Source organism: Leucopleurus acutus (assembly GCF_964270905.1).
Source record: "Leucopleurus acutus genome assembly, chromosome: X".
NCBI lineage: Eukaryota > Metazoa > Chordata > Mammalia > Artiodactyla > Delphinidae > Leucopleurus > Leucopleurus acutus.
Window position 1 is genome coordinate 92056147 of NC_139148.1, and position 21394 is coordinate 92077540.

The following is a 21394-nucleotide window of genomic DNA, read 5'->3' on the forward strand; positions in this document are numbered from 1 at the left end:
TGAAGTTTCTACTATTATTTGGGTAGAAAATGCCATTGACTCTGGCCTCTTCAGAGGTTTGAATGGCATTGCTATGTATATTGTCAAACTGCAGAATATTTGGCTATTGAAAAGACTATTAATAGCTAGAGACAACTCTCTTCAAAAATACAACCTTCAGAGTGGCATGTGGGTGGAGGTGGGAGGAGGTGTGGCAGGCCTGAGAATGCTCTTTTATCTCTTTGACTCATTTCTTTTAGGTCCCGCAAGTTCCATAATTTCATGGAAAAGTGCATGATAAAAAATTTCTTATTTCGTCCTACTTCTGCAAACATGCTTCATCACCCATTTGTTCGGAATATAAAAAATGAAGGGCATGTTGTTGAGTCATTAAAGAAGCACCTTACTGGAATCATTAAAAAGAGACAGAAAAAAGGTAGAATATGTGAATCTTCATTTTACTGGAATAAATATTCAAATGAGAGCAAAATTTATTAAATTTTTTCAGAAAAAAATATTTAAGAATTAGGTTGAAAGTAAAAATTCTGAGACCACTGATATTTAGTTTTTCCACTAATATGCCATATGCATTTAATTCATTATCTCTTACCTGATCATATATATATACATAAGATTATAATTTTTTGTCAGTTACAACTGGCACGTGTTCATATTTACAAAGACTTTGAAGGCCTCCAGAAGAATTTTGTGATATGCCAATTTCATTTTAAGAAAACTCCTAACTGAAGAAATAAAATTTTAAAAAAGATAACAAAATCTATATCTTATTATTCTTTTTTGGCTAATATGTTAATTAACTCCAATGAGATAAATGGATTTGTAATTATCCATTTTCTGACTACTAATTTTGAAGTAATATCAGTGTACCATACAAAGTTGATTTTATGTACGAATCTCCAACTTTAAGATGAAATTAAAGGAACACATTTATGCAAATAAAAGTAAGCTTCTGGATTTTAATGTCAAAAATGGCAGGATGAATGTTCATCAAACCCAGAGGAAATTACTTAGGAAGTTCTAACTTTATAGGCTGTATACCATATTCCGCATTTAACTTAGGGCACCATAGGCAGGGTTGAGTGGTAATGGAATAGCAAGGGGGGAGCCTGAAAAAGATAGCAGGCATTCTCAGATTCACTCTAAGATTGATTGCAGTGAGCTCCTTCCATCTACATAAATATACATATCTTATTTTGGAGTGAGAAGCAGAAGGAATTAATTTATTTACCCATGGTGGAGAATTTATTGGACCAGCATCACAGAAGCCGACCAGGCACAAATGGATACAGGAAGACCACACATCTAGTTGAGAATTCGCTAATTACCAGAGCGGCAAGATTTTCAAAATGTAACCTGCAGGAAAAGACACGATTATATGGAGATTACATGGAAGATGTAAATATAGTTGTCCTAAACTCTTTTTTTTTTAAATGTCTTTATTGGAGTATCATTGCTTTAAAATATTCTGGTAGTTTCTTCTATATAACAAAGTGAATCAGCTATATGTAGACTTATATCCCCTCCCTCTTGTGTCTCCCTCCAACCCTCCCTATCCCACCCCTCTAAGTGGTCACAAAGCACCGAGCTGATCTCCCTGTGCTATGGGGCGGCTTCCCACTAGCTATCTAATTGACATTTGATAGTGTATATATGTCAATGCTATTCTCTGACTTCGTCCCAGCTTACCCTTCCCCCTCCCTGTGTCCTCAAATCCATTCTCTATGTCTGCATCTTTATTCCTGTCCTAACCCTAGGTTCTTAAGACCTTTTTTTGTTTTAGATTCCATATATATGTGTTAGCATACGGTATTTGTTTTTCTCTTTCTGACTTACTTCACTCTGTATGACAGTCTCTAGGTCCATCCACCTCACTACAAATAACTCAATTTCGTATCTTTTTATGGCTCAGTAATATTGCATTGTATACATGTGCCACATCTTCTTTATCCATTCATCTGTCGATGGACACTTAGGTTGTTTCCATGTCCTGGCTATTGTAAATAGAGCTGCAGTGAACATTGTGGTCCATGACTCTTTTTGAATTATGGTTTTCTCAGGGTATATGCCCAGTAGTGGAATTGCTGGGTCGTATGGTAGTTCTACTTTTAGATTTTTAAGGAACCTCAATACTGTTCTCCATAGTGGCTGTATCAATTTACATTCCCACCAACAGTGCAAGAGTGTTCCTTGCTGGTTTCCTCTCCAGCATTTATTGTTTGTAGATTTGTTGATGATGGCATTCTGACTGGTGTGAGGTGATACTTCAATGTAGTTTTGATTTGCATTTCTCTAAGGATTAGTGATGTTGAGCATCCTTTCATGTGTTTGTTGGCAATCTGTATATCTTCTTTGGAGAAATGTCTATTTAGGTCTTCTGCCCATTTTTGGATTGGGTTTTTTGTTTTTTTCATATTGAGCTGCATGAGCTGCCTGTATATTTAGGAGATTAATTCTTTGTCAGTTGCTTCATTTGCAAATATATTCTCCCATTCTGAGGGCTGTCTTTTCATCTTGTTTATGGTTTCCTTTGTTGTGCAAAAGCTTTTACATTTCATTACGTCCCATTTGTTTATTTTTGTTTTTATTTCCATTTCTCTAAGAAGTGGGTCAAAAAGGATCTTGCTATGAATTATGTCATAGAGTGTTCTGTCTATGTTTTCCTCTAAGAGTTTTATAGTGTCTGGCCTTACATTTAGGTCTTTAATCCATTTCATTTTTGTGCATAGTGTTAGGGAGTGTTCTAATTTCATCCTTTTATATGTAGCTGTCCAGTTTTTCCAGCACACTTACTTAAGAGGCTGTCTTTTCTCCATTGTATATTCTTGCCTCCTTTATCAAACATAAGGTGACCATATGTGTGTGGGTTTACCTCTGGGCTTTCTATTCTGTTCCATTGATCTATCTTTCTGTTTTTGTGCCAGTGCCATACTGTCTTCATTACTGTAACTTTGTAGTATAATCTGAAGTCTGGGAGCTTGATTCCTCCAGCTCCGTTTTTCTTTCTCAAGATTGCTTTAGCTATTTGGGCTCTTTTTGGTTTCCATACAAATTGTGAAAATTTTTGTTCTAGTTCTATGAAAAATGCCATTGGTAGTTTGATAGGGATTGCACTGAATCTGTAGATTGCTTTGGGTAGTAGATTCATTTTCACAATGTTGATTCTTCCAATCCAAGAACATGGTATATCTCTCCATCTGTTTGTATCGTCTTTAATTTCCTTCATCAGTGTCTTATAATTTTCTGCATACAGGTCTTTTGTCTCCTTAGGTAGGTTTATTCCTAGGTATTTTATTCTTTTTGTTGCAATGGTAAATGGGAGTGTTTCCTTAATTTCTCTTTCAGAGTTTTCATCATTAGTGTATAGGAATGCAAGAGATTTCTGTGCATTAATTCTGTATCCTGCTAGTGTACCAAATTCATTGATTAGCTCTAGTGGTTTTCTGATAGAGTCTTTAGGACTGTCTATGTATAGTATCATGTCATCTGCAAAGAGTAACAGCTTTACTTCTTTTCCAATTTGAATTCATTTTATTTCTTTTCTTGTCTGATTTCTGTGGCTAAAACTTCCAAAACTATGTTGAATAATAGTGGTGAAAGTGGGAAACCTTGTCTTGTTCCCGATCTTAGTGGAAATGGTTTCAGTTTTTCACCATTGAGAACAATGTTGGCTGTGGGTTTGTCATATATGGTCTTTATTATGTTGAGGTAAGTTCCCTCTCTGACTACTTTCTGGAGGATTTTTATCTTAAATGTTGTTGAATTTTGCCGAAAACTTTTTTGCATCTATTGAGATGATCATATGGTTTTTATCCTTCAATTTTTTAATATGGTGTTTCACATTGATTGATTTGTGTATATTGAAAAATCCTTGCATCCCTGGTATAAACCCTACTTGATCATCGTGTATGATCCTTTTAATGTACTGTTGGATTCTGTTTGCTACTATTTTGTTGAGGATTTTTGCATCTATGTTCATCAGTGATATTGGCCTGTAGTTTTCTTTCTTTGTTTGTGACATCTTTGTCTGGTTTTGGTATCAGGGTGATGGTGACCTCATAGAATGAGTTTGGGAGTGTTCCTCCCCCTTCTATGTTTTGGAAGTGTTTGAGAAAGATAGGTGATAGCTCTTCTCTAAATGTTTGATAGAAGTTGCCTTTGAAGCCATCTGGTCCTTGGCTTTTGTTTGTTGGAAGATATTTAATCACAGTTTCAATTTCAGTGCTTGTGATTGGTCTGTTTATATTTTCTATTTCTTCCTGGTTCAGGCTCAGGAGGTTGTGCTTTTCTAGGAATTTGTCCATTTCTTTCAGGTTGTCCATTTTTTTTGGCATATACTTGCTTGTGTTAATCTCTCATGATCCTTTGTATTTCTGCAGTGTCTGTTGTTCTTTCTCCAGTGTCATTTCTAATTCTGTTAATTTTTGTCTTCTCCCTTTTTTTCTTGATGAGTCTTGCTAGTGGTTTATCAATTTTGTTTGTCTTCTCAAAGAACCAGCTTTTAGTTTTATTGATCTTTGCTATCATTTTCTTCATTTGTTTATCATTTATTTCTGATCTGATCTTTATGATTTCTTTCCTTCTGCTAACTTTGGGTTGTTTTCTTGTTGTTTTTGCTGTTCTTTCTGTAATTGCTTTTGGTGTAAGGTTAGGTTGTTTCTTTGAGATTTTTCTCATTTCTTGAGGTAGGTTTTTATTGCTATAAACTTCCCTCTTAGAACTGCTTTTGCTGCATCCCATAGGTTTTGGGTCACTGTGTTTTCATTGTCATCTGTTTCTAGGTATTTTTTGATTTCCTCTTTGATTTCTTCAAGTGATCTCTTGGTTATTTAGTAGCATATTGTTTAGCCTCCATGTGTTTGTATTTTTTACAGATTCTTTCCTGTAATGGGTATCTAGTTTCATAGCGTTGTGGTCAGAAAAGATACTTGATACAATTTCAAGTTTCGTAAATTTATCAAGGCTTCATTTGTGGCCCAAGATATGATCTATCCTGGAAGATGTTCCATGAGCACTTGAGAAGAAAGTGTATTCTGTTGTTTTTGGACGGAATGTCCTATACATATCAATTAAGTCCATCTTGTTTAATGTATCATTTAAAGCTTGTGTTTCCTTATTTAGATTCATTTGGATGATCTGTCCATTGGTGAAAGTGGGGTGTTAATGACCCCTACTATGATTGTGTTACTGTTGATTTCCCCTTTTATGGCTGTTAGCATTTGCCTTATGCATTGAGGTGCTCCTATGTTGGGTGCATAAATATTTACAATTGTTATATCTTCTTTTTGGATTCATCCCTTGATCATTATGTAGTGTCCTTCTTTGTCACTTGTAATAGTCTTTATTTTAAATTCTATTTCGTCTGATATGAGAATTGATACTCCAGCTTTCTTTTGATTTCCATTTGCATGGAATATCTTTTTCCATCCCCTCATTTTCAGTCTATATTTGTCCCTAAGTCTGAAGTAGGTCTCTTGTAGACAGCATATGCACACGTCTTTTCTTTGTATCCATTCAGCCAGTGTGTGTCTTTTGGTTGGATCATTTAACCCATTTACGTTTAAGGTAATTATCGATATATATGTTTCTATTAACATTTTCTTAATTGTTTTGTGTTTGTTTTTGTAGGTCTTTTCCTTCTCTTGTGTTTCCTGCCTAGAGATGTTCCTTTAGCATTTGTTGTAAAGCTGGTTTGGTGGTGCTGAATTCTCTTAACTTTTGCTTGTCTGTAAGGTTTTAATTTCCTGTTGAATCTGAATGAGATCCTTGCTGGGGAGAGTAATCTTGGTTGTAGGTTTTTTTCTTTCATCACTTTAAATATGTCCTGCCACTCCCTTCGGGCTTGTAGAGTTTCTGCTGCAAGATCAGATGTTAACCATATGGGGATCCCTTGTATGTTATTTGTTGCTTTTCCCTTGCTGGGTTTAATTTTTTTTTTGTATTTAATTTTTGATAGTTTGACTAATATGTGTCTTGACGTGTTTCACCTTGGATTTATCCTGTATGGGACTCTCTGTGCTTGTGGACTTGATTGACTATTTCCTTTCCCATATTAGGGAATTTTTCCAGTATAATCTCTCCAAATATGTTCTCAGTGCCTTTTTTTCTCTGTTCTTCTTTTGGGACCCCTATAATTCGAATGTTGGTGCATTTAATGTTGTCCCAGAAGTCTCTGAGACTGTCCTCAATTCTTTTCATTCTTTTTTCTTTATCCTGCTCTGCAGTGGTCATTTCCACTATTTTATGTTCCAGGTCCTTTATCCGTTCTTCTGCCTCAGTTTTTCTGCTATTGATTCCTTATAGAGAATTTTTAATTTCATTTATTGTGTTGTTCATCACTGTTTGCCTGCTCTTTAGTTCTTCTAGGTCCTTGTTAAATGTTTCTTGTATATATTTTTTTCATGGTTTCTAAAAATTTATTTCAGTTTTCAGTATTTAAACTAGACTTTGTGTAAACCCTCCCCAGCCTCCTCTTAATGAGTTTGGATTGTTTAAATCTCAATGCATAGACTTGATTTCCCCTGAGCATAAGCAGGTACAGAACTTATTCTCATTCTCTCAGAATAAAGGTAAAATTAGGGAAAATGCATGTTGAGGTTAAACTCTGCTTCAATTAATAACCAATTAATAATATTTATACTTGCATATGAATATATGCATATATATTCATATATATGCATATATATGAATATATCACATTGACACTTGCTACATATTTTATGAATTAATGTAAAATATGCATTATGGTGAATTGTTACCTGCACATTCATTCCCTGGTTTCTTTTTGGTTTTTTTCTACATCTGTATTACAGTATAATTGCTTTACAATTGTGTGTTAGTTTCTGCTTTATAACAAAGTGAATCAGTTATACATATACATATGTTCCTATATCTCTTCCCTCTTGCATCTCCCTCCCTCCCACACTCCCTATTCCACCCCTCCAGGTGGTCACAAAGCACCGAGCTGATTTCCCTGTGCTATGCGACTACTTCCCACTAGGTATCTACCTTACATTTGGTAGTGTATATATGTCCATGCCTCTCTCTTGCTTTGTCACAGCTCACCCTTCCCCCTCCCCATATCCTCAAGTCTGTTCTCTAGTAGGTCTGTGTCTTTATTCCTGTCTTACCCCTAGGTTCTTCATGACATTTTTTTCTTAAATTCCATATATGTGTGTTAGCATATGGTATTTGTCTTTCTCTTTCTGACATACTTCACTCTGTATGACAGACTCTAGGTCTATCCACCTCATTACAAATATCTCAATTTTGTTTCATTTTATGGCTGAGTAATATTCCATCGTATATATGTGCCACATCTTCTTTATCCATTCATCTGATGATGGACACTTATGTTGTTTCCATCTCCGGGCTATTGTAAATAGAGCTGCAATGAACATTTTGGTACATGACTATTTTTGAATTATGGTTTGCTCAGGGTATATGCCCAGTAGTGGGATTGCTGGGTCATATGGTAGTTCTATTTGGAGTTTTTTAAGGAACCTCCATACTGTTTTCCATAGTGGCTGTACCAATTCACATTCCCTCCAGCAGTACAAGAGTGTTCCCTTTTCTCCACACCCTCTCCAGCACTTATTGTTTCTAGATTTTTTTGATGATTGGCATTCTGACTGGTGTGAGATGGTATCTCATTGTAGTTTTGATTTGCATTTCTGTAATGATTAATGATGTTGAGCATTCTTTCATGTGTTTGTTGGCAGTCTGTATATCTTCTTTGGAGAAATGTCTATTTAGGTCTTCTGCCCATTTTTGGAATGGGTTGTTTGTTTTTTTGTTATTGAGCTGCTTATAAATTTTGGAGATTAATCCTTTGTCAGTTGCTTCATTGGTAAATATTTTCTCCCATTCTGAGGGTTGTCTTTTGGTCTTGTTTATGGTTTCCTTTGCTGTGCAAAAGCTTTGAAGTTTCATTAGGTCCCATTTGTTTATTTTTGTTTTTATTTCCATTTCTCTAGGAGGTGGTCAAAAAGGACCTTGCTGTGATTTATGTCATAGAGTGTTCTCCCTATATTTTACTCTAAGAGTTTGATAGTTTCTGGCCTTACATTTAGGTCGTTAATCCATTTTTAGCTTATTTTTGTGTATGGTGTTAGGGAGTTATCTAATCTCATACTTTTACATGTACCTGTTGAGTTTTCCCAGCACCACTTATTGAAGAGGCTATCCATTCTCCACTGTACATTCCTGCCTCCTTTATCAAAGATAAGATGACCATATGTGCATGGGTTTACCTCTGGGCTTTCTATCCTTTTCAATTGATCTATCTTTCTGTTTTGTGCCAGTCCCATACTGTCTTGATTACTGTAGCTTTGTAGTATAGACTGAAGTCTGGGAGCCTGATTCCTCCAGCTCCGTTTTTCTTTTTCTTTTTTTTTTAACATCTTTATTGGGGTATAATTGCTTTACTATGGTGTGTTAGTTTCTGCTTTATATCAAAGTGAAACAGTCATACATATACATATGTTCCCATATCTCTTCCCTCTTGCATCTCCCTCCGCCACACCCTCCCTATCCCACCCCTCCAGGTGGTCACAAAGCACCAATCCAGCTCCGTATTTCGTTCTCAAGATTGCTTTGGCTCTTCGGGGTCTTTTGTGTTTCCATACAAATTGTGAAATTTTTTGTTCTAGTTCTGTGAAAAATGCCAGTGGTAGTTTGATGGGGATTGCATTGAATCTGTAGATTGCTTTAGGTAGTAGATTCATTTTTACAATGTTGATTCTTCCAATCCAAGAGCATGGTATATCTCTCTATCTATTTGTATCATCTTTAATTTCTTTCATCAGTGTCTTATAATTTTCTGCATACAGGTCTTTTGTCTCCTTAGGTAGGTTTATTCCTAGATATTTTATTCTTTTTTGTTGCAATGCTAAATGGGAGTGTTTTCTTGATTTCACTTTCAGATATTTCTTCATTAGTGTATAGGAATGCCAGAGATTTTGTGCATTAATTTTGTATCCTGCTACTTTACCAAATTCATTGATTAGCTCTAGTAGTTTTCTGGTAGTATCTTTAGGATTCTCTATGTATAGTATCATGTAATCTGCAAACAGTGACAGCTTTAGTTCTTCTTTTCCAATTTGGATTACTTTTATTTCTTTTTCTTCTCTGATTGCTGTGACAAAACTTCCAAAACTATGTTGAATAAGAGTGCTGAGAGTGGGCAACCTTGTCTTGTTCCTGATCTTAGTGGAAATGCCTTCAGTTTTTCACCATTGTGGACGATGTTGGCTGTGGGTTTGTAATATATGGCCTTCATTATGTTGAGGATAGTTTCCTCTATGCCTACTTTCTGGAGGGTTTTTATCATAAACGGGTGTTGAATATTGTCGAAAGCTTTCTCTTTCAATTTGTTAATATTGTATATCACACTAATTGATTTGCGTATATTGAGGAATCTTTGCATTCCTGCAATAAACCCCACTGGATCATGGCGTATGATCCTTGTAATGTGCTGTTGGATTCTGTTTGCTAGTATTTTGTTGAGGATTTTTGCATCTATGTTCATCAGTGATATTGGCCTGTAGTTTTCTTTCTTTGTGACTTCCTTGTCTGGTTTTGGTATCAAGGTCATGGTGGCCTCGTAGAAAGAGTTTGAGAGTGTTCCTCCCTCTGATATATTTTGTGTGAGCTTGAGAAAGATAGGTGTTAGCTCTTCTCTAAATGTTTGATAGAATTCGCCTTAAGCCATCTGGTCCTGAGCTTTTGTTTGTTGGAAGATTTTTAATCACAGTTTCAATTTCAGTGCTTGTGATTGGTCTGTTCATATTTTCTATTTTTTCCTGATTCTGTCTTGGCAGGTTGTGCATTTCTAAGAATTTGTCCATTTCTTCCAGGTTGTCCATTTTATTGGCTTAGAGTTGCTTGTACTAATCTCTCATGATCTTTTGTATTTCTGCAGGGTCAGTTGTTTCTTCTCCTTTTTCATTTCTAATTCTATTGATTTGACTCTTCTCCCTTTTTTTCTTGATGAGTCTGGCTAATGGTTTATCAATTTCGTTTATCTTCTCAAAGAACCAGCTTTTAGTTTTATTGATCTTTGCTATCATTTCCTTCATTCCTTTTTCATTTTTTTCTGATCTGATTTTTATGATTTCTTTCCTTCTGCTAACTTTGGGGTTTTTTTGTCTTTCTTTCTCTAATTGCTTTAGGTGCAAGTTTAGGTTGTTTATTCGAGATGTTTCCTGTTTCTTAAGGAAGGATTGTATTGCTATAAACTTCCCTCTTAGTACTGCTTATGCTGCATCCCATAGGTTTTGGGTCCTCATATCTCCATCGTCATTTGTTTCTAGGTATTTATTGATTTCCTCTTTGATTTATTCAGTGATCACTTCGTTATGAAGTAGTGTATTGTTTAGCCTCCATGTGTTTGTATTTTTTACAGATCTTTTCCTGTAATTGATATCTAGTCTCATAGCGTCATGGACAGAAATGATACTTGATATATTTTCAATTTTCTTAAATTTACCAAGGCTTGATTTCTGACCCAAGATATGATCTATCCTGGAGAATGTTCCATGAGCAGTTGAGAAAAATATGCATTCTGCTCTTTTTGGATGGAATGTCCTATAATTATCAATTAAGTCCATTATGTTTAATGTATCATTTAAAGCTTGTGTTTCCTTATTTATTTTCATTTTGGATGATCTGTCCATTGGTGAAAGTGGCATGTTAAAGTCCCCTACTATGAATGTGTTACTGTCGATTTCCCCTTTTATGGCTGTTAGTATTTGCCTTATATATTGAGGTGCTCCTATGTTGGGTGCATAAATATTTACAATTGTTATACCTTCTTCTTGGATCGATCCCTTGATCATTATATAGTGTCCTTCTTTGTCTCTTCTAATATTCTTTATTTTAAAGTCTATTTTGTCTGATATGAGAATTGCTACTCCAGCTTTCTTTTGGTTTCCATTTGCATGGAATATCTTTTCCCATCCCCTTACTTTCAGTCTGTATGTGTCTCTAGGTCTGAAGTGGGTCTCTTGTAGACAGCATATATATGGGTCTTGTTTTTGTATCCATTCAGCCAATCTGTGTCTTTTGGTGGGAGCATTTAGTCCACTTACATTTAAGGTTATTATCGATATGTATGTTCCTATTCCCATTTTCTTAATTGCTTTGGGCTTGGTATTGTAGGTCTTTTCCCTCTTTTGTGTTTCTTGCTTAGCGAAGTTTCTTTAGCATGTGTTGTAAAGCTGGTTTTGTGGTGCTGAACTCTCAGCTTTTGCTTCTCTGTAAAGTTTTTAATTTCTCCATCAAATCTGAATGAGATCCTTCCTTGGTAAAGTAATCTTGGTTGCAGTTTTTTCTCCTTCATCACTTTAAATATGTCCTGCCAGTCCCTTCTGGCTTGCAGAGTTTCTGCTGAAAGTTCAGCTGTTAACCTTATAGGGATTCCCTTGTGTGTTATTTGTTGTTTTTCCCTTGCTGCTTTTAATAAGTTTTCCTTGTATTTAATTTTTTACAGTTTGATTAATATGTGTCGTGGCGTGTTTCTCCTTGGGTTTATCCTGTATGGGACTCTCTGTGCTTCCTGGACTTGATTAACTATTTTCTTTCCCATATTAGGCAAATTTTCAACTAAATATTTTCTCAGTCCCTTTCTTTTTCTCTTCTTCTTCTGGAACTCCTATAATAAGAATGTTGGTGTGTTTAATATTGTCCCAGAAGTCTCTGAGACTGTCCTCAGTTCTTTTCATTCTTTTTTCTTTATTCTGCTCTGCAGTAGTTATTTCCACTATTTTATCTTCCAGGTCACTTATCCGTTCTTCTGCCTCAGTTATTCTGCTATTCTTCCCTTCTAGAGTATTTTTAATTTCATTTATTGTGTTGTTCATCATTGCTTGTTTCATCTTTAGTTCTTCTAGGTCCTTGTTAAATGTTTCTTGCATTTTGTCTATTCTATTTCCAAGATTTTGGATCATCTTTACTATCATTATTCTGAATTCTTTTTCAGGTAGACTGCCTATTTCCTCTTCATTTGTTAGGTCTAGTGGGGTTTTATCTTGCTCCTTCATCTGCTGCATATTTTCTGTCTTCTCATTTTGCTTATCTTACTGTGTTTGGGGTCTCCTTTTTGCAGGCTGCAAGTTCGTATTTCCCGTTGTTTTTGGTGTCTGTCCCCAGTGGCTAAGGTTGGTTCAGTGGGTTGTGTAGGCTTCCTGGTGGAGGGGACCAGTGCCTGTGTTCTGGTGGATGAGGCTGCATCTTGTCTTTCTGGTTGGCAGATCCACGTCTGTTGGTGTGTTTTGGGGTTTCTGTGGACTTATTATGATTTTAGGCAGCCTCTCTGCTAAAGGGTGGGGTTGTGTTCCTGTCTTGCTAGTTATTTGGCATAGGGTGTCCAGCACTGTAGCTTACTCCTCGTTGAGTGAAGCTGGGTGCTGGTGTTGAGTTGGAGATCTCTGGGACATTTTCGCCATTTGATATTATGTGGAGCTAGGAGGTCTCTTGTGGACCAGTGTCCTGAAGTTGGCTCTCCCACCACAGAGGCACAGAAGTGACTCCTGGCTGCAGCACCAAGAGCCTTTCATCTACCTGGCTCAGAATAAAAGGGAGAAAATGTAGAAAGAAGCAATTAGTAGGAGTAGAAAGAAAGAAAGAAGGAAAGAAAGAATGAAAGGAGGGAGGGAGGAAGGAAGGAAGGAGGGAAGGAAGGAAAAGAAAGAAAGAAAGAAGATAAATTAAAATAAAATAAAGTAAGATAAAATATAATAAAGTTATTAAAATAGAAATTAATTATTAAGAAAAAATAAAAATAGATGGTAGAACCCTAGGACAAATGGTGGAAGCAAAGCTATACAGACAAAATCTCACACAGAAGCATACACATGCACACTCACAAAAAGAGGAAAAGGGGAAAAAATCCTAAATGTTGCTCTCGAAGTGCACCTCCTCAATTTGGGTGATTCGTTGTCTAAAGAAGGGAAGGAAGGAAGGAAGGAAGGAAAGAAAGAAAGCAAGAGAAGATAAAGTAAAATAAAATAAAGTTATTAAAATAAAAAATAATAATAATTTTAAAAAACGGACAGATAGAACCCTAGGACAAATGGTGGAAGCAAAGCTATACAGACAAAATCTCACACAGAAGCATACACATACACACTCACATAAAGAGGAAAAGGGGAAAAATCATAAATCTTGCTCCCAAAGTCCACCTCCTCAATTTGGGATGATTCGTTGTCTATTCAGGTATTCCACAGATGCAGGGTACATCAAGTTGATTGTGGAGCTTTAATCCGCTGCTTCTGAGGCTGCTGGGAGAGATTTCCCTTTCTCTTCTTTGCTCGCACAGCTCCCGGGGTTCAGCTTTGGATTTGGCCCCGCCTCTGCATGTAGGTCTCCGGAGGGCGTCTGTTCTTCCCTCAGACAGGACGGGGTTAAAGGAGCAGCTGCTTCGGGGACTCTGGCTCACTCAGGCCGCGGGGGGGGAGGGAGTGGCACGGAGTGCGGGGCGGGCCTGCGTGACGTTGCAGCAGCCTGAGGCGCGCCGTGCGTTCTCCCGGGGAAGTTGTCCCTAGATCCTGGCACCCTGGCAGTGGCGGGCTGCACAGGCTCCCCGGAAGGGGAGTGTGGATAGTGACCTGTGCTCGCACACAGGCTTCTTGGTCGCGGCAGCAGCAGCCTTCGCATCTCATGCACGTCTCTGTGGTCCGCGCTTTTAGCCGCGGTTCGCGCCCATCTCTGGAGCTCCTTTAAGCAGCACTCTTAATCCCCTCTCCTCGCGCAACAGAAACAAAGAGGGAAGAAAAAGTCTCTTGCCTCTTCTGCAGGTTCAGCTTTTCCCCAGACTCCCTCCCGGCTAGCCGTGGTGTACTAGCACCCTGCAGTCTGTGTTCACGCCGCTAGCCCCAGTCCTCTCCCTGTGCTCTGACCGAAGCCCAAGCCTCAGCCCCCAGCCCCGCCCGCCCCGGCGGGTGAGCAGACAAGCCTCTCGGGCTGGTGAGTGCCGGTCGGCACCGATCCTCTGTGCGGGAATCTCTCCCATTGCCCTCCGCACCCCTGTTGCTGCGCCCTCCTCCGCTGCTCCGAAACTTCCCCCTCTGCCACCCGCAGTCTCCACCCGCGAAGGTGCTTCATAGTGTGTGGAAACCTTTCCTCCCTCACGGCTCCCTCCCACTGGTGCAGGTCCCATTCCCTGTCCTTTTGTGTCTGTTTATTCTTTTTTCTTTTGCCCTACCCAGGTACGTGGGGAATTTCTTGCCTTTTGGGAGGTCTGAGGTCTTCTGCCAGCGTTCAGTAGGTGTTCTGTAGGAGTTGTTCCACGTGTAGATGTATTTCTGGTGTATCTGTGGGGAAGAAGGTGATCTCCGCATCTTACTCTTCCGCCATCTTCCCCTCGTCCTCTCTTCTATATTTTATTTCCAAGATTTTGTATCATCTTTACTATCATTTTTCTGAATTCTTTTTCAGGTAGACTGCCTATTTCCTCTTCATTTGTTTGGTCTGGTGGGTTTTTACCTTGCTCCTTCATCTGCTGTGTATTTCTCTGTCTTCTCATTTTGCCCAACTTACTGTGTTTGGGGTCTCATTTTCACAGGCTAGAGGTTCATAGTTCCCGTTGTTTTTGGTGTCTGCCCCCAGTGGGTGTGGTTGGTTCAGCGCATTGTGTAGGAATCCTGGTGGAGGGGACTGGTGCCTGTGTTCTGGTGGATGAGGCTGGATATTGTCTTTCAGGTGGGCAGGGCCACGTCTGGTGGTGTGTTTTGGGATGGCTGTGAACTTATTATGATTTTAGGCAGCTTCTCTGCTAATGGCTGGTGTTGTGTTCCTGTCTTGCTAGTTGTTTGGCAAGGGGCGTCCAGCACTGGAGCTTGCTGGCTGTTGGGTGGAGCTGGGTCTTAGCATTGAGATGGAGATCTCTGGGAGAGCTTTCACTGATTGATATTATGTGGGGCTGTGAGGTCTCCAGTCATCCAATGTCCTGAACTCAGCTCTCCCACTCAGAGCCTCAGGCCTGACACCTGACTGGAGCACCAAGACCCTGTCAGCCACACGGAATTATTTAGATAGTGGTCCTTGGCAAGTGAAACCACAAGATAGGAGGCTCGTGCTATGCCTGGTCCTGCTGAGCAATTTTCAGACTTTAGCTCATTTTGGCAATAGGGCGACTGGTTTGGTGACGTGAGGCAGGATGGGTCCATGAGGCGGGTGATGCTCAGCCAGTGCACAGCCTGAGGGACCCAGTCAAAGCCCTCAGGGAAGACCAACAGTGACCAGGACTCCCACCTCCTGCAGCTGCGGCCTCTTTGGGATCTCCCTCCTGGTGTCAAGTATCTCTTACTCCTGCTTTGGCAGCTGTGCCTTTACCCTGAGCTTCTTCATGAGGCTATAGAAGTCCCTGAGGTGATGCATGAAAAGTGGGGGCCGCATTCCCGAAGTCTTTAATATAGGAAATTCAAAAGAAAAGTCTTTTATTTTTAAGCTTCTATATTTCAGTACTGCACAGCTGACAGGAAAGATGCCAAACATTTTCAGTGTGTCAAGTGTAAAACCCAGAATTTAGATTTTTACCTTCTCATTGAAAGGACAAAAGATAGGTGTGAGCCCAAGCCATAAAGTCCTTAAATCCAGAGTACACACCTGTAAGCCATGCTCACCAACCATCTAGTTTCTCTTGGCCCTTTCCCTTTTTACCTTTCTCAATTTTTCCTCTTTAGAATTGCAGCAATCAGATTGCTAAATATTTTTCCTATGCTGAGAGAAATTAGTCTCTATGGAATAGATGCACCGTGCTGCAGAAGTAGGCCTAGGAACAAGGATATTGTCTACATTACCAACTAGGCGTTATGTGAAGGGTTACAGTCCTCTTGTCCTTATAAATTCACTCAGCTTCCTGAGCAGTAAAGGTGCACATTGACTAAGGTGGATTATCTTAATCTCTGTTGACTGTTATGCATTTTTTTCCTCTTTCATAAAAAGGAATACCTCTGATCTTTGAAAGAGAAGAAGCTATTAAGGAGCAGTATACCATGAGAAGATTCAGGTGCGTTAGACATATTACATATATAATTTGATGTTAGCAATTCATGTAAGACAGTTGATTCCATACTGTTGTATGTGACTCAGAAAACTTAATCCTTTCTGATAAAATAAAAACAGATCTGTATTTGCAAGAGATATTTGAGTGGAAATGTTGAGGAAAAGTTTTTATTACTACCCAAAGAGTCCTTAATTTCTGGTAATAGAATGATCAAGTATATTATTAGACCGTTTGTACTGAATATATTAGTAATGCAAAGACTTTCAGACATTACAGGAATGATTCAAGAAAGATTTACTGAAGATACCTTTATTGCAGAAAATGTTCATCTTTTAAAATAAAAGCATTTCCCCTGAATGACTTCACTCTACTGACAACTCTAATTGTACAGCATTCATTTGTATGTTTATTTCTAGGGGACCTTCTTGTACTCATGAGCTTCTGAGATTGCCTACGAGCAGTAGATGCAGACCACTTAGAGTCCTGCATGGAGAACCGTCTCAGCCAAGGTGGTTACCTGATCGAGAAGAGCCACAGGTTCAGGCCCTTCAGCATCTCCAGGGAGCAGCCAGGGTGTTCATGCCACTACAGGCTCATGACAGTGCACCTAGGCCTCTACAGGGGCAAGCCCAGGCACCTCAGCGACTACAGGGGGCAGCTCAGGTGTTCATGCCACTACAGGCTCAGGTTAAGGCTAAGGCATCTAGGCCCCTACAGATGCAAATGAAGGCACCTCCACGACTACGGAGGACAGCCTGGATGCTTATGCCACTACAGGCTCAGGTTAAGGCCCCTAGGCCTCTAAAGGTACAGGCCCAGGTACCCAAAGAGCAGCAGGCTCAGGCCCAGCCCCAGGCCTCAGGAGAGCTGCAGGATCTGGACCAGGTACCAGAGGAAGTTCAAGGGCAAGGTCAGGTACCTGAACAACAGCAAAGGCAGGGCCAGGTCCCTGAACAACAGCAGAGACAGAACCAGGTACCTGAACAGCAGCTGGAGCAGAACAGGGCACCCGAGCAGAACAGGGTACAGGAACAGGCTGCTGAGCCTACACAGGCAGAGACAGAGGCAGAGGAACCTGAGTCATTACGAGTACATGCCCAGGTATTCCTGCCCCTACTGTCACAGAACCACCACGTGCTGTTGCCACTACATTTGGATACTCAGGTGCTCATTCCAGTAGAGGGGCAAAATGAAAGGTCACCTCAAGCACAGGCCTGGGCACTAGAGCCCACGCAGGCAGTTGGCTCTGTTCAAGCACTGATAGAGGGACTATCAAGAGACTTACTTCGAGCACCAAACTCACATAACTCAAAGCCACTTGGTCTACTGCAAACACTGATGGAAAACCTGTCATCAGACGTGTTTTACTCTCAACCAGAACAAGCACGGAAGAAAAAATCAAAAGTTTCTAGTCTAAGGCAGGCATTGGCAAAACGACTATCACCAAAGAGGTTCCGGGCAAAGTTGTCACGCAGACCTGAAGAGTTTGAGCTATCAGATTTAGAAGCCCATAGGCAAAGGCGCCAACGCAGATGGGAGGATATCTTTAATCAGCATGAGGAAGAATTGAGACAAGTTGCAAATGTAAGAGTTTCTGATATTTTTCCTAAGTCAAATATGCAGAGAAAATATGCTAGTTCATACTCAAGTGTTCCCTCTGTAAAAACCAAATGAAATAAATATTCCTTGTGTCCCAGAGAAGATTATCTAAATAACTTGTGCTTCAAATAAATTATCCTGAAATTTCCAGATAATTGTGACTAAATTTGAGAAAGAAAAATTTGCTTGAATGACCCAGGTAATTGCTTAATATCTCTGTAGAGATATAGCTTTAATTATTAGTTAAATTTCTACCTATTATTCCCTTAGCCAATAAAGGGATGTCATATGCACATTTAAAGTTACTATACTGGATCTTTAAAAATTACTTTCAGGGCTTCCCTGGTGGCGCAGTGGTTGTGGGTCCACCTGTCGATGCAGGGGACACGGGTTCATGCCCTGGTCCGGGAAGATCCCACATGCCGCGGAGCGGCTTGGCCTGTGTGCCATGGCCGCTGAGCCTGTGCATCCCGCATACAGCAAAAAAAAAAAAATTACTTTCATAGGTCAAAATTTCAAATATAACTCATTAAAACTAAACACAAAAACAAATTTGATTTTGTTCCTCCAACTTCTAAGTTTATTTTGCTCTTCCTTCCCATAGAATGCTGAATGTATTATTTAAGAGAATTGCACTAGCTTTTGTACATCAGGATGTTAAAGGTCAAACTGAGAAGGAAAAGCATTTTCTAAAACATTTTGTACATGGTTACCATAAGTATGACTTGTCTCACTTATTTTTCACTCATTTTACATAATTGATGAAGTACCTGCATAGAACATGACACAAGTTACAAATTCATCTCTGCACTCTTTTGAAGTGTGGGGTACAATATGTTAATCTCTTTATCTTATTTTGGTTTAGTCAACAAAGCTTCATTCTTTCAAAATTCTCTAATATAAATGGATATAATTGGGCTGGAGTTCATGGATACAATCTGGCAAATCTAATCTGATCCTGAAGGGTTTGTGGGCTTTGTAAGCAAATTATAGAGGTCAAAAAGACCAGGAGAGCAGTTGTTTCCTAATACTTCATAGCATCCATTTACATAAAAGGAATCATTGTGAAGATCCTAAATTAAACCCTGGTATCAACATCCATTTACCTAATAATAATTAATGTAGTTATTACAAATGAACCTTGTCTGAATGTCTGAATAAGGGAGACTTTTGGTTTTTGTCCATTGAGTTAATTGAGCAAATACTATTTCCCTGATATGTTTAACATGAGAAAAGGTAAAAGCAACAAGAAAAGAAAGACCCAAAAGGGGAAATGAATGTCTAGTCCCCCAAAAAACAGGAAGATAAGAAGCAAAAGAAACCAAATAGAGAAAGGGTGGCATGAGTCTAGAATGCTACTATTTGCCTGACATTAAGGCATCTAAAATGCTAATGACTATTCCCAATGAGCCTTAGTAACAATTGGATCTAATGGGCTTTGCATTTTTTAAAAAGACTTTTATGCATTTCTGCAAGACTAGTAGCATGACCCATACTTATTGGCATTCAGTGTTTTAAATATTTATGTAAGAAGCCATTCTAAAATGGAAGAAAAAGTCACTAAATAATAGTTACTAATCCCATGACCCTAGGATCTTGTATAGGCATTCCTGCCTTTATGTGTAACTCTTAAAGAAAGCATAAAGAAAAAGAAAATTATTGATGTTCTAGTCAAAGTCATAGGTCTTTTGAAATACCTGAAAATTTATTAGAGTTTAAAGACATATGTGAGTGCTTCAACTCACTAGAAGGAAAGAAAACACATTCCCATTATTCTGTTTGAGTTGAAGAAATATCAGTTGGCTTAAATGGGAAAACAGAAACTTTCCTAAACTACTAGGACTCAATCAAGAAGAAATATTTGCACTGCTGTGTTGCAGGTCTTCCACTGCACAGGAGGACCAAACTTTGTAGCTATAACCGCTTATTAAATATGACAGTTTGCGGCTATGAGTTAAGCTTTAGACCAGAGATTTTTAACCTGGGTCTAATAGGTGAGTTGCAGGTGGCCAGTGATCCCCCTGAAAATACTTGCAGAGATATGTGTCTGTCTGTATGCAGTTTTCTACAAAGAATCTGTAGCATTACTCAGATTCTGAAAGGGATCCAGGACCAAAAACTATTAGAAACTACAGGCTTAAATCAATTTGAATATTTGAAAATTATTTTTTTAATTGAACATTAAGATGATGGGAATTGCTCGTATTATTTACAGGTTATTATTTACAGTTTAAAATATTTATTTTCCTTTTTGTTTCAAGGAAAAGGAAGATGAATCATCAGATAATGATGAAGTATTTCATTCGATTCAGGCTGAAGTCCAAATAGAACCATTGCAGCCATACATTCCAAATCCTAAAGAAAATGAGGTGAGTTTCTCTATATGAGTTGCTGTGGCACTAATAAGTGCCTGGAACAATGGTTCTTAAACATTTTGGTCTCAGGATGTCTTTATACTCTTTAACATTGAAGACCCCAAAAGCTTTTACTTAGTTGGATTGTGTCATTCAATGTATGATGTATTAGAAATTAAAACCAAAAAATTTAAAATATTTATTATTTCATTTAAAAAGTAAGAAAACTATTAGATATTAATATAAGAAACAAATTTTAGTGAAAATAACAATTTTCCATCTTGCTTAATGGAAAACAGCTGGATTCTCATATCTCCTTCTGCATTCAACCTGTTGCCATATGTTGTTTAGGTTGAAGTATATGAGTAAAAGCTGACTTCTCACATATAGGTGGTTGGAAAAAGAGAATTTCCATAGATTTTTCAGATAATTGTGGATATTCTTTGAAATACACCACAACTAGAGAAGTGGAGTCCAAAACCATATCAATGAAATTTTGAATATTCAGTAATATTAAAATCTGTAAGTCTCTTGTGTGCTGTGAATATATGTTTTGCTCATACACAATTTTGTATCTTCGTGCATTGCTCAGTCGGAAAATATTGGTTCACTGTGTATGTAGATCTTTCCAAATATTTACATGTTTTATTTTACAACACCAAAAAATGGCATTTGTTAATATCATCAATTTCATCATAAAAATTATTGAGTATTGATAAGCTGTCAAATGCATAGTGATAGATGAGTTTAAAATTCTAATATTCAATTGAAAACTCAATTTTATCATTGCTAACAACTAACATCAGTTGCTTTATCTTTGAATTGATAGGCTTACTTTGTTGATTTTAAATAAAATGCCTGCCAGATACCCAAGTTGAATAACTACAGTTTGTCTCATCAGTCATTCTTCTAAGTAAAAATATTGCCCATGAAATATTCAGTAGTTCAGCTTGTAACACAATCACACATACTTCTTCCCTTGATCATTTCTGTTCTGAGATGTAGTTTATGACAGGGTCTGGGTTATTTAATCTGTCACTTATTTTCTTAGATTTATGGGAATAATCAAGTCAGTCCTGGTGTCCAGGTTGACTTTTGTTTTCACGAGTTTATTAATAGATATTTAGCACATGGTATTGGTGAGGACCAAGTAGCAGTTTCAATTCCTGTGTGGACAAGGTAGTGTCATTATAGACAGCATTCCTTACAGCTAGCTAGCTAAAAAATTTTTGGTCACTAAGGACAGATAGGTGGATGGGTGAAGAACTCAGAAATTCTTGCCTTACTCATAGTGAGTCATGAGTCTCATTGCTGTTCTTAATTAGGACAAGGGCCCAAGATCACTATATTTCCTCTTTCAAGATACTTCACAGTAGTCCATTATGATGTATGTCATGGACAATCATCCTTCTTATTTTTTTAATTTTATTTCACTTAT

General features: G+C 38.3%; 1 protein-coding gene across 3 annotated transcripts in view; it reads left to right on the forward strand.

Moving 5' to 3' along the window:
- The window catches only part of NRK (Nik related kinase), a gene marked incomplete at both ends in the record, with an annotated part of 170582 nt that overhangs the window by 101062 nt on the left and 48126 nt on the right, over positions 1-21394 (forward strand). For all 3 annotated transcript variants that reach the window (XM_082865010.1, XM_082865011.1, XM_082865012.1), the window contains 4 exons: positions 240-415; positions 15943-16006; positions 16420-17587; positions 19864-19971. In XM_082865010.1, the coding sequence (XP_082721136.1) occupies positions 240-415; positions 15943-16006; positions 16420-17587; positions 19864-19971 (1516 nt within the window). The remainder of the gene's footprint in view (positions 1-239; positions 416-15942; positions 16007-16419; positions 17588-19863; positions 19972-21394) is intronic.